The 14,294-nt window shown below is 36.0% G+C and overlaps 1 protein-coding gene across 3 annotated transcripts in view; it reads left to right on the forward strand.

Moving 5' to 3' along the window:
* Positions 1 to 14,294, forward strand: part of ZNF654 (zinc finger protein 654) — an 87,215-nt gene that overhangs the window by 26,004 nt on the left and 46,917 nt on the right. For all 3 annotated transcript variants that reach the window (XM_003783931.3, XM_023509708.1, XM_023509707.1), the window contains exon 3: positions 11,310 to 11,391. Coding sequence is in view for 2 of the 3 variants with exons in the window: in XM_023509708.1 (XP_023365476.1) it covers positions 11,310 to 11,391 (82 nt within the window). In the remaining variant the exon portion in view is untranslated. The remainder of the gene's footprint in view (positions 1 to 11,309; positions 11,392 to 14,294) is intronic.

The raw sequence follows: 14,294 nt of genomic DNA on the forward strand, positions 1-14,294 counted from the left end.
CTTTGGCAATTTTATGTAAATTAAAAGCACATTTTAATGCTGCCTTCCAACCTTCCTTTCACCCAGTGGACAGAAAATGTTCATAGATGTCAGCATTCTAGGCAGAACTGAATGATGGTACAGTAAATATTTGCCTCCCAGGCATTAGGTCCACAAGGATCAGTTGGAGGAGGGAACTCGTAGCATTTAGTATATGTACAGTGGCAAAGTTGAAAGACAGAAGATGACAAGGTCCTCTCTTTCATGGAGCTAAGTGGGTATAATCAGATTATTATTTAGAGTGGCTAGATATTCTTGGGCTGGAATAGTAGATGGCTGACTCTTTTTGATTATTTTGCTGAGTTGCTCTGTGTTTAAAACATAGCATTTGTAGACTTTAACAATTTAAGAAATAGCCTGGAAATCAAAGGAAGAAAGGTTGTAATTATAAAGGTATGTTTTTTTGGGTGGGGACAGGTCCCACAAAAGGTCTTATGAGGCCCAGTCTGTATCTTTTTGTGTGTGACATGGAACATTCTTATTGCTTCTTAACTCTTTAGTTTTATCAACCAATACTTACTCAACACCTTATTCAATTTTTCATCTATTATCTTTAGTAATCACTTGTGTAGGTGATTCTTTTATTTTAGAGAAAGAACTAGGCTGTCTAGCTTTCCTTTTCTGCAGCTTCTCTCTCTATAGAAGAGATGTTCTTCCTTTTTGAAGCAGATGGTGTTCTTAATTCTGTTCCTTACTAAATTCTATCAATACTGTTTTGTTCTTTACCAATAATTAGGTATTTTGTTTATAGGATTTGTTGTAGCTAAAGTCAGTGTTGGATAACTGAGTGCGTTTGTTATATTGACCATGGAAGGAAATGGAAAAAGAACTATCTAATACCAAACCTAGCAGAAGAAAAGAAATAACCAAAAGTAAATTAGAGATTAATGAAATTGAAAACAATGGAATCATTCAAAAAAATTAACAAAACAGAAAGCTGGTCCTTTGAAAAGACAAATAAAATTGATAAACTTTTGGCCAGGTTAACTACAAACAGAAAAATAAAATCTCTAATAACCTCAATCAGAAATGATAAAGGAGAAATAACAGGTATCACAAGGATATAAGAGATTATCTCTGACTACTACAAGGAACTCTATGCCCAGAAAATTGATAATGTGGAGGAAATGGATCAATACCTAGAATCACACCCTCTTTCTAGACTTAACCAATAGATTATCTCAAGGTTGGTTTAACATACACAAATCCATACATGTAATTTCACCATATCAATAGAAGGAAAAACAAAGATCATATTATCCTCTCAATAGATGCAGAAAATGCATTTGATAATCAATTTTGATTAATCAATAGATCTCTTGAACAGACCAATTTCAAGCACTGAGATTGAAGAAACAATAAAAAAACTTCCCAACAAAAAAAAATGCCCTGGTCCAGATGGCTTCACACCAGAGTTCTATCAAACCTTCATAGAAGAGCTATTCCCATACTGCAGAAATTATTCCAAAAAATTGAGAAGGAAGGGATCTTCTCTAATAAAGAAACCATCACCCTGATACCAAAACCAGGAAAGGATCCAACTAAAAAGGAGAACTTCAGACCAATTTCACTAATGAATATAGATGCAAAAATTCTCAATAAAATCCTAGCTAATAGATCACAGCTACACATTAAAAAAATTATACACCATGATCAAGTAGATTTCATCCCAGGGATACAAGGTTGGTTTAACATTCACAAATCCATACATGTAATTTCACCATATCAACAGAAGGAAAAACAAAGAGCATGTGATCCTCTCAATAGATGCAGAAAATGCATTTGATAAAATGCAGCATCCTTTTCTAATTAGAACACTTAAGAATATAAGCATAGTTGGCACATTTCTTAAACTGACTGAAGCCTTCTACGACAAACCCACAGCTAATATACTGAATGGAGTAAAACTCAAAGCTGTTCCAGAACTGGTTGTCCTCTGTCGCCACTACTATTTAATGTAGTGCTGGAAGTTCTAGCCAAAGCAATCAAGTGAAAGAACGGGATAAGGGGCATCCAAGTGGAGACAGAGGAGGTCAAACTCTTGCTCTTTGCCGATGATATGATCTTATACTTAGAGAACCCCAAAAACTCAACCACAAGACTCCTGGAAGTGATCAAAAAATATAGTAACATCTCTGGATATAAAATCAGTGTCCACAAATCAGTAGCCTTTGTATATGCCAATTACAGCCAAGATGAGAGGCTAATCAAAGATATAATTCCCTTCACAATAGCTGCGAAAAAAAAAAAAAAAGAAAAAGAAATACCTAGGAGTATTCCTAATAAAAGAGGTGAAGGACCTCTACAAAGAAAATTATGATAGCTGAAGAAATGAAATAGAAGATATTAACAAATGGAAGAACATACCATGCTCATGGCTAGGAATAATCAACATTATGAAAATGTCTTTACTACCCAGAGCAATCTACAGATTCAATGCAATCCCCATTAAAATATCACCATACTTCCAAGATTTGGAAAAAATAATTCTTCATTTTGTATGGAACCAACCCCCCCAACCAAGGAAATTGTTAGTAATAAAACAAAGCTGGGAGGCATTACCCTACCAGACTTAAGGCTATATTACAAGTTCCTAGTGATCAAAACAGCATGGTATTGGCACAAAAATAGAGACACTGACATTTGAAATAAAATAGAAAACCATGAGATGAAAGTAACATCTTACAGCCATCTGATCTTTGATAAATTAAACAAGAGCACACACTGGGGAAAAGAATCCCTATTCAATAAATGGTGCTGGGAAAACTGGATAACCACATGTAAAAGACTAAATCTGGACCCAACTTTACCACTTACAAAAACTGATTCAAGATGGATAAAAGATTTAAATTTAAGGCATGAAACAATAAAAATACTAGAAGTAAGTGTGGGAAAAACTCTTGAAGTTATGGGCCTGGAGAAAGATTTTATGAAGAAGACTTCTCTAAAAATAAATAAATGGGACTTACTTAAATTAAAAAGCTTCTGTATGGCTAAGGGGACAACAACCAAAGCAAATAGACAGCCTGCAGAATGGGAAAAGATACTTGCATATTTATAAATTGGACAAAGGGGCTCGGCGCCTGTGGCTCAAGTGGCTAAGGCGCCAGCCACATACATCTAAGGTGGCGGGTTTGAATCCAGCTCACGCCTGCCAAACGACAATGATGGCTGCAACCAAAAAATAGCTGGGCATTGTGGCGGGTGCCTGTGGTCCCTGCTACTTGGGAGGCTGAGACTTGCTTGAGCCCAGGAGTTGGAGGTTGCTGTGAGCTGCGATGCCATGGCATTCTACCCAGGGGGACAGCTTGAAGCTGTGTCTCAAAAAAAAAAAATGGGACAAAGGCTTGATAACTACAGAGAACTCAATCAACAACAACAAAAAAGAGGGACGAGGGACATGAATAGAACTTTCTCTAAGGAAGATAGACTAATGGATAACAAATATGTGAAAAAATGCTCATCATCCCTAATGATCAGAGAAATGCAAATGAAAATCAACCTTGAAATATCACCTAAACCCAAAAAGATTAGCCCACATCACAGATTCCCAAAGCTACAGATGTTGGTATGAATGTGGAGAGAGGGCAATATTTTTATACTGTTGGTTGGACTGCACAATAATATAGCTTCTATAGAAAGAAGTATGGAGAATCCTCAACGAATACAAATTATATCTCTCATTTGACCCCACAATCCTACTATGAGGCATCTACCCAGAAGAAACAAGATAACAAGATCATTTTATCATAAGGACATTTGCACTAGATTGTTTATCGTAGCTCAATTTACAGTCACCAAGATGTGGAAACAACCTAAATGCCCATCAACTCAGGAATGGATTAATAAATTGTGATATATGTATACCATGGAATACTTTGCAAGTATTGGTATACTTATACTTTTACATGGTATACTTATACTTTTTATAAGCCATATAAAAAGATGGTGACTTCACATCTTTTGTAATATACTGGATGGAAATGAAACACATTCTTCTTAGTAAAGTATAAGAAGAATGGAAAAGTAATTATCCAGTGGACTCTATACTAATATGAAGCCAGTAGATGATCTAATGCATGCCCACATAGGAGAAAAACTCATTTCAATTCAAGTTGGGGGGAGGGGTAACAAAGGAGGAGGGTCATGGTGTTTGGCACATCTTTTGTGCATGTTAACCACAAGAGGGGCTCTACCTAACAAAATCAAATATTTTGACCTGGTTGTTTGTACCCTCACGTTAACCTGAAATAAATTTACTTTTCAATTAAAAAATATATATATGTGTGTGTGTCTGTGTGTCTGTGTGTCTGTGTGTATACACACATTATGGTTAGAAACTCAGCATTTCATTTGGTGCTAGTTGTGACTAGCATCTTTTTTCCTGTAATTTTGGTCTTTATTGCTCTGTTTATAGATTGAGAAGAAAAGTGGTTAAGACTGGAATCACTTTATGGGCAAACACACACAGGGATTATTAACTGGTATATTTGTGTTGATCATAGTGGAAAGTGATAAAGTAAGAAATAGCCTGTTCTTACCTGTATTCATATATATAAGAATCTAGAAGGATGTATAGTTTTGAAAAATATTTATTTTCCTAATATGTGTGTCATTATAAAGGTTTTGAGATATACAATAATCAAGAAATGTAAAATCTATGCAGACAGAAACAAATGAAGCCCGCCCAGTGACACCAATTTTTTCCTTCCCTCTTTCTTGATTTCCAATGATTTTTACTTCTTTCTGTGTCCCTGTGTGTCCATTAGTTCATTAGAGAATACGTGGTGTTTGTTTTTTTCACTCTTGAGATAGTTCACTTATGATATGATCTATTGTTCCAGCCAAATCACTGGAATAGACATTAATTCATTCCTTTTCTTGGCGGAGTAGTATTGCATGGCATACATATATCACATTTTGTTAATCCACTCATCAATTCATGGTACTTAGGTTAATTCCACATCTTTGCAGTTGTGAATTGTGCTACAATAAACAGTGCGGGTGTCTTTTTGATAAAATGACTTATTTTCTTTTGGGTAGATACCAGTAGAGGCATTGCTAGATGGAATAGTAGGTGTTCTTTTAGTTCTTTGAGAAATCTCCATACTGTTTTTTATAAAGATTATACTAATTTGCTTTCCACCAACACTATAGAAGCATTCCTTTCTCTCTTCATCTACTCCAGCATCTGTTTTTTTTTTTTTTTTGGACTTTTTAAATAAGAGCCATTCTGATAAGGGTAAGGTGGGATCTCATTGTGGTTTTCACTTGCATTTCCGTGATGATTAGTGACAGTGACCATCTTTCCCTATGTTTGCTGGCCATTTTTCTATCTTCTTGAGAAAACTACTTTTTATATATTTTGCCCACTTTTTGTTTTTTTTGAGACAGAGTCTCACTATGTTGCCCTGGGTAGAGTGCCATAGTGTCACAGCTCACAGCAACCTCCAACTCTTGGGCTCAAGCAGTTCTCTTGCTTCAGCCTTCCAAGTGCCTAGGACCACAGGTGCCCATCATGATGCCCTGCTATTTTTTTTGCAGTTGTTGTTGTTGAGCTGGCCCAGGCTGGGTTCAAACCTGCCAGCCTTAGTGTATGTGGCTGGTGCCGTAACCACTGTGCTATGGGCACCGAGCCTATTTTGTCCACTTTTTAATGGAGTTGTTTTTTCCTGCTGATTTATTTGAGTTCTTTGTAGATTCTAGATATTAGCCCTTTATTGGATAGTTTGCAAATATTTTCTCCCATTCTTTGGGTTGTCCATTTACTCTGTTGACTATTTCCTTTGCTGGGGAGAAGCTTTTTAATTTAATCAAGTACTGTTTATTTATTTTTGTTGTTGCTGTAATTGTCTTTGGGGTCTTAGTCATAAATTCTTTGTATTGGCTATAGTTTTTTTTTTTTCTTTTTTTGAAACACAGCCTCATTTTGTCACCCTTGGTAGAGTGCTGTGATGTTATAGCTCACAGCAACCTCAAACTCTTGGGCTCAAGTGATTTCTCTTGCCTCAGCCTTTCAAGTAGCTGGCACTAGAAGTATCTGCCACCATACCCAGCTATTTTTAGAGACGGGGTCTCGCTCTGGCTCAGGCTGGTCTCCAGCTCCTGAGCTCAAGCAATCTACCTGTCTAAGCCTCCCAGAATGCTAGGATTGTAATTCCAGTGCTGTGAGCCACTGGGCCTAGCCTTGGCTATAGTTTTCTTAAGCCATGATATCTTGAAAAGGTTCTTCATTTCAATTTTGAAGTAATGGTAAGAAATAATTTCCTCTTTGTCCTAAGGGAATCATTTTCAATAAATTTGTTTTTGTTTCTTTTTTAATTTTCTTTTTGATTAAGATAAATTTCAATTAAGATTCAATTAGGGAAATGTAAACAATACTAGATAATTTAGGAGAAGGATTTAATTTAATTCATAGAACCACCTTTAAAAGTGTTAGATGATCTAAGAGAACGAGAGGATATAGTGGGATAGGGAACCCAGACATTAGCAACTGTACCAAAGTGCTGTTATACATATGGAAAGTCTAAGGAAGAAGGAGGTATTACTAGAGTCCAGGGGCAAGAGAGGGTTGATGAGGGGAAGAAGCGCAACTTGTATAAGAGAGGACTTCTGAAGAGATACCTAATAACTACTTCTGTGGAGGATCCTCAAACAGAGGGCAAGAGATCTATGTTTCTTCCTTCTTTGTGACTTCCAATTTCCCACCATTTAGCCAGACTAAACCAGAAGCCAGAAACCTTTGTTTTTGAAAGATACTGCCATTGGTTGGAGCTTTAGCCAAAAAAACACTTGTTTTTTTGCTTTTTTTTCTTTCCTTTTTTCAATACTTTAAAGAAGTGCATCCACTGTCTCTGGCTTGCATTTTTTTCTGATGAAAAGTTTGCCGTCATTCTCATCCCTGTGTATACAGTGCACTCTTTAAGGGCATTGCTCTTTAAAGATTTTTCTTTTGGGCAGCGACTGTGACTCGGTGAGTAGGGTGCTGGCCCCATATACCAAGGGTGGCGGGTTTGCACCTAGCCCCAACCAAACTGTAATAATAAAAAAAAATAGCCGGGCGTTGTGGTGGGCGTCTGTAGTCCCAACTACTAGGGAGGCTGAGGCAAGATAATCCCCTATGCCCAAGAGCTGGAGATTGCTGAGAGCTGTGACACCACAGCACTCTACTGAGGGCAACAAAGTTGAGTCTCTGTCTCTTAAAAAAAAGATTTTTTCTTTAAATTTTTATTTAAATTTTGAGTAGGTGATACACATTCATAGTTCAGAATTCAAAAAGGATGATCAGTATACAATAAGATATCCCCACCATTTATATCTGCATGCCTAATTTCAATTCATATAGCCATCTGTGCTGTTATTTTCTCGAGTTGCCTTTCAGATATATTTTGTGCATATGTAAGAAAAAAAAGCCATACTTTTTCATTATTTTGGACAGATGCTAGTGTACTCTTTTTTTTTTTTTGTATACTTTTTTTTTTGGCCGGGGCTGGGGTTTGAACCTGCCACCTCTGGCATATGGGCCAGCGCCCTGCCCTTTTGAGCCACAGGCGCCACCCCTAGTGTACTCTATACACTGTTTTGTACATCCTTTTTTCACATGGATATCTTTCCCCATCAGCATAGAAAGAGCTTCATAATCATTAAATTGACTATAGGATATTTTGCTCTTATGGATATGTCAAAATTTAATTAACTAGTCTCCTTTCAATGATTATTTAATTTTTGTTCTAGTCTTTTGGTGTTATCAACAACCCTTTATAATAAACTGGCATGTACAAGTGGCTTCTGAAATGTGTACAAAGATAATAGTATATCCTATACATATCGTAAGGGCGGTATTCTAGACTAAAGAGTGTGAGACTTGTCATTTTGGTAGATATTGCTCAATTTGCTCTGTAGAGACTGAACCAATTTACATTCTTGTCAACATTGTAAGAATACCTCACACCTTTGTCCAGGGCGTTAGGCTCAGTTGTTAGGAGAAGTTGTGTAGGTATGTCTTAAGGAAGCAACATACTGAAAGATCTGAAAGAACAGGAGTTTTAGTAGTTTCCTTTGATCACAAAGCATGGAAATTAGGTAAAAGATATATAAGTTTAGGTTTGGATCAGACATAAAGATTCTTATGTCATGATAAGAAATTTAAGTTTTTTGTTATTAATCATTTATCTTTAATACCTGAATATCATTATTACCTAAATAAAACAGGAAGAGAATGTAAGTAATAAATATATCAAGCAGGCAGTGTGTTGGAGAAGTAAGAGAGAGTGATGGATACTGACAAATCAGAAGGAAGCTTATTTTGCCATGGAGAAATACAAGTATTGTGTCATAGGGGGTCCTGTTTTTCAAAAGTAATCTAGATTTAACCTGAAATATCTGCTTTAGATGATATGGTCCAAATAGCAGTTTGTAAAATCTGTAAAGATGAGATAATTTCAGTGTTTTAAAAAGAGGCCACATGTGGTGGCTCACACCTGTAATCCCAGCACTCTGGGAGGCCAAGGCAGGTGGATTGCTTGAGCTCATGAGTTCAAAACCAGCCTGAGCAAGAGTGAGACTCCATCTCCACTAAAAATGGAAAACTGAGGCAAGAGGATTGCTTGTGCCCAAGGGTTTGAGATTGCTGTAAACTGTGATGCCAGAGCACAAGAAAGTGAGACTCTGTCTCAATAAATGTATAAACAAATAAACAAGTAAATAATAGCAGCTGTGTTGAACATGGATTTTGAGTAATAGCAAGGATAATTTTGGGTAATAGCATAGATTTTGCAGAATTGCAAGAGTTGTGACAGGTCCAATAGAAGTTTAAAGATGAGACAAATGTGAATTAGTGCTTTGTTAATATGGATAAAGAAGATTCTAGAGGTACTTTTGATGTTATTTTTCATAATTTTTTGATAGTAAAGTAATTGCAAAAGTGTTAATAAAAAATAATTCTTCCTTTCATCCTTGACCCCTAGTTCTTCTTTACCCTATACATAGGAATAGTTTGTCAGCTATCCCTCTATAGTTTGACAATGTATAAACTTTATATATGGTGTATATGTGCCGTCCACCTTCTTACCTCCTTTTATACAAAGATAATGTAATGAATATAATTGTATATCTTTGCTTAACAGGATATCTTGAAATTTTTTCCTTATCCATTTATATACATGTAACTGTATTTTCACTATCTTATAAATATTTGCATTATATTTTATTATATGTAAGAGAGTTAATTTACTCAGTCCCCTATGGTAGACATGTAGGATATTTCTAGTCCCTTGCTACTACAAATCATTTGTGATATATATCCTTGTATATATGTCTTCAAAATTATGTGTGTATATATAGAGGATAAAATTTCTGTAGATGGAACTAAGTCAGATGGTATGTGCATTTTAAGTTTTGATGATTATTGCTGCTTTGCTTTCAAAAGAGGTTATACCATTCACAGTCCCTTCCAATAAGATATAAGGACCTATTTCTATATTTTAGAGTTGTCATAGAATACATCAATTCTTTATATTTTTATAAACACAATGAAATGGAATTTCATCTTTATACATATTTTTGATTAATTATGAATAAAGTAGAACATCTTTTCCTATTTGAAAAAAATTCACTTGCTTCTTTTCTGTGAAATAGTCTTATTTCCCAGTTTCCTGTTGTATTGTAGGTCCTTCCTCCCACCCCCTAAATTACTTGTAGAAGTTTTTTAATTAAGGAAATCAGCAAGGATTTTTTTTCTTAACATACCACTTTGCTTTTGACTGGCTTAAATTTTTGCCAGTCCAATTGAAAAAAATGTCAGTTTGGGTGTGTAGTAATTGTGCTGTATTTAGAAAAGTTTAATTGTATAATATTTAGATGTTTAATATTATGTATATTTTCAAAACTATATATTCTGATAGTTATGTTTGAGTTTTAAAATTTTAGTCTTTATTAGTGGTTTATTTTGTTTATAGGCAAAAAAATTATAAAAAACAACTTTATTCATAGTTGAGTATCTGCTAGATGAATTGAAATCTATAATTTTGCAGGATTTGTTATTTGTACTACTTTTCCTATTCCTTTTCTTATAAACTTATAAATTATTGAAAGTACATAAAAGTTGGCCCTGTCTGATAGCTCATGCTTGTAAACCTAGCACTCTGGGAGGCTGATGTGGGTAGATTGCTTGAGCTCAAGAGTTGGAGACTAGCCTGAGCAAGGGTGAGACCCTATCTCTAAAAAAAAAAGCAGGGCCTTGTGGCAGGCACCTGTAGTCTGAGCTATTTGGGAGGCTGAGGCAAGAGGATTATTTGAGCCAAGAGGTTGCTGTGAGCTAGAGATGCCATGACACTCTACCAAAGGTGACAAAGTGAGACTCCATCTCAAAAAAAAAAAAAGAAGAAGAAAGTACAGAAAGTATTTAGGACAGTATTTTCCAAACAATTTATTTAAAAAGGAGTAGTCACAGAACTTGAGCAGACCTCTTAGGAATGGGATACTCAAGGTAAACCTAGAATTTAGGGAAGCATGTACCATTTATTAGATATAATTTTTGGCATAGCCTATAATCTAAATGTTTATTAAGAGTTTTATGGTGATTATGTAACTTTGTTTTTGTGTCAATTTTATATATCCCTCTGAAAACCATTAGATTTTGGGTTTTCTGTGGGACCTTATTGTACTGGGATAAGGCTGGACTTTGTCCCCATTTCAGATTAGCCTTACAAGTATAGCCCCATTTTTGTGACCTTGTAGGCCATTAAAATTTTTTGCACTGGGGTCATCAGTAGGCATGAATAATGTAATTGTTTTATTTTATAGTTTTGGATACATTTTTATAGTTAAAGAGTTCTTTTAAAATTTTACTAAAAATATAATATTCTAAATGATTAGTATATTTTATTTTATTTATTTATTTATTTAATTAATTTTTTTGAGATAGAGCCTCAAGCTGTCGCCCTGGGTAGAGTGCGATGGTATCACAGCTCATAGCAACCTCCAACTCCTGGGCTTAAGTGATTCTCTTGCCTCAGCCCCCCAAGTAGCTGGGACTACAGGCGCCCGCCACGATGCCCAGCTATTTTTTGTTTGTAGTTGTCATTGTTTGGCAGGCCTGGGATGGATTTGAACCCACCAGCTCTGGTGTATGTGGCTGTCGCCTTAGCCGGTTGATCTACAGTCACTGAGCCAGTTATTTGATTTTAGATAGCTCTTACTGCTTGATAATCTTTTAAACTGTAGCAAAACTCACAAAAGTAATGAAAATTATCATTTACTTATTCTTTTAGGAGTTTCTTTGAGTTGCTGCTGTTCTTTGGAAGAGATGAGTTTTATGAAGAGCCTTTAAAAGATATTCTTGGATCATTCCAGGTAAAACGGTTTACTACTTCACATTTTGTCTATATTTAAAATAGGCCTTTATTCTCCCCCTAAATATAGTTTGTTGGTTATTTATTGCTTGTATGTTTTTATGGTTGCTAAGATGACATTGTATAAGTTCCCATGTATAAAGAATATTTTTCATCTGCCAATATACTGACAGATAAAGAATACTCTTAAAATTTTTAGTTTTATTCCTAAGCAGTTCATAGCCATGATTCCAATTCCACATTTGCTAGACTATAGCCTGCTTTCACCACCCTTGTAAATTTCTAAATACATCTGTGGTGTATATACAATTTTGGATGCTATAATATAGAATTTAACTCTGGTAAAAAAAGTATTCTTCTTTCCTAGGCTGTCCCATGTCCCTTTTTCGCTTGGCTGTACTCTGATTTTCTCATCTCATAATAATTGCTTTCCAAAACTAGCCAAGCTAGGAGGCAAAAGATTTTCCTTCCCTCTACCTGGTACAGGAGGTAAGAGAGTAAATCTATATAGGGATGGAGAAATGATAAGTGTCATGATCTCTCTGGTAGACGAGGGAACCTTTGATCTTTATATCACTTAACTTGGGAAGCAGCATGTAGTGTCCTGACTCACTCACATCCTTGGCATTACCTCAACACTTCTCTGGGTTCAGCTAAAGTAAGATGTATTTGGAGCTCCACCTTAGGGGTTAAGTGTCTCTGACCACTGCATTTAAAACTGAAATATGCATACAATGTATCTTACATTTGTTACTATGTTAAAAAAAAAGATTCATAGTTAGCATTGCTGTGTCAGGTATATTATACTGACCATTCTTTTTTATCCATTCTTACATTTCAGCAAAATAAATAAAAATGCTTGTTCTCATGAAGCTTATGTTATAATTAGAGTATATATTCAAGTATTTAAAACTTCTTAATTTTTTGTTTCATGTTTCCTTTGATACTTGTGTACTTGGCAATTCATTCTTGAACTTTTTACTCAGCAAATATTTACTCCACGTGATGAGCTAAGCGCTAAGCTCTGGGAAAAACAGTAGTAAACAAAATAGAAAAAGACTTTGCTAGGGTGGTGACTGTTCAAACCCAGCCCTGGCCAAAAACTGCAAAAAAAAAAAAAAAAAAAAAAAAAGACTTTGCTATAGTTTAATTCTGGTAGGAACAAAAAGATAATAAATCTTTATAAATAAAGAATACTTTAGAAAGTGGCAAATGCTTTAGACAAAAATAAAATAGGACAGGAGGCTAGAGAGTGCTGGCATGTTGGTATTAGGAAGGATATTTCTTTTTTATTTCTTTTTATTGTATTTTATTTTTTTTTTTGAGACAGAGTCTCACTATGTTGTCCTCAGTAGAGTACCTTGGCATGACAGTGCACAGCAATCTCAAACTCTTGGACCTAAAAGCCTCCCACGTAGCTGGGACTACAGGGGCCTGCCACAGTGCCCAGCTATTTTTTGGTTGTAGTTGTCATTGTTTGGCAGGCCCAGGCTGGGTTCAGACCTACCAGCCTCAGTGTATGCGGCTGGCGCCTTAGCCGCTGAGCTACAGGTACTAAGCTGATACTTCAGTTTTAAATGGGGTGGTAAGGAATACCTCATAGAGATGTCAGCTGAACACTTGATAATGGGAACCAACAATATGTTTGGAGTAGTTAAGAAACAATATTTAATTTCTACTTTGAATATATGAAAACATAACATTTGTGAAGGGATTATCTCCTTTATTTTTTTCTCTGCAAGCAGCATGTCCATTTTGTTACTAAAATAGTCAGAAAGTTCATGGTTTTGCATTCTTTTCTATTTCCTGCTTTAATCCTTTGAGTATCTCTAATCCTGGCTGAATTCTATACCTCCCCCCCCACCAAAAAAAAAATCTGTCATTTCTGCCACTTTGGTTCCTGTGTCTTCTTCCCGCACTGAATTTCCTTGAGTCTCTAACTCCTACCTAGGAGAGGGTTTACCTTTTTTTCCATTTTATATTTACCTGGAGAATCTGCAATAGGTGCTTCCCAGGCCTGTGCCCTTAGGGACCTCGGAAGGGCCAAGACGTAGTTCATCATGCATACCTCCCCAAAACCTTGTATTTTCTAAGCTTGTGAATTCCGCAGGCTTTTTACTGATCTTTGATAATCCAATTATCAATTTGACAACAACTGTCAGCTTTTGAAATATTTTTTTTTTTTTTGGTGAGACAGAGTTACTATGTTGCCCTCAGTAGAGTACTGTCACATCACAGCTCACAGCAACCTCAAACTTTTGGGCTTAAGCAATTTTCTTGCCTCAGCCTCCCAAGTAGCTGGGACTACAGGCGCCCACCACCATGCCCAGCTATTTTTTGTTGCAGTTGTCATTGTTGTTTAGCAGGCCTGGGCCAGGCTTGAACCCCATAGCATCGGTGTATGTGGCTGGCATCATAACCACTGTGCTACGGGCGCTGAGCTACCTTTTGTAGTATTTATAATAGGGTTTGCATTAGTGGAATACATTAACCCTATCTCTCCAAATGTTTCGTATCTACCCATCTTTCATACACATTCACACCAGCATAAGATAGTGTTCTCTCTCTTCTTCTGTATGTAGGACAGACAGGATGTCGCTCATAATTTTATGTTTATAAAGACCATCTGGGGATCTTGGAGCTTGTTAAAATTCAGATTATGATTCAGCAGTTGTGGGGTGGAGCCTGATAATGTCCATTTTTAACAAGTCTCACGGTGATACTGATAGTGCTAGTCCCTAAAACCATGCTTTGAGTAGCAAGGGACTAACATTTTTTACTGGATTTGAGTTAACTTTACTTTTCAACTGCAAGTTTCCTAGCTTTTCCATTCACAGTTATCATTTTGGAGAAGTTACATACTTCCTATATCAGTTTCTTTCTTTCTTTCTTTTTTTTTTTTTT

The sequence above is a fragment of the Otolemur garnettii genome, unplaced genomic scaffold (assembly GCF_000181295.1).
Source record: "Otolemur garnettii isolate 467f Iridium unplaced genomic scaffold, OtoGar3 scaffold00009, whole genome shotgun sequence".
NCBI classification, from domain to species: Eukaryota; Metazoa; Chordata; class Mammalia; order Primates; family Galagidae; genus Otolemur; species Otolemur garnettii.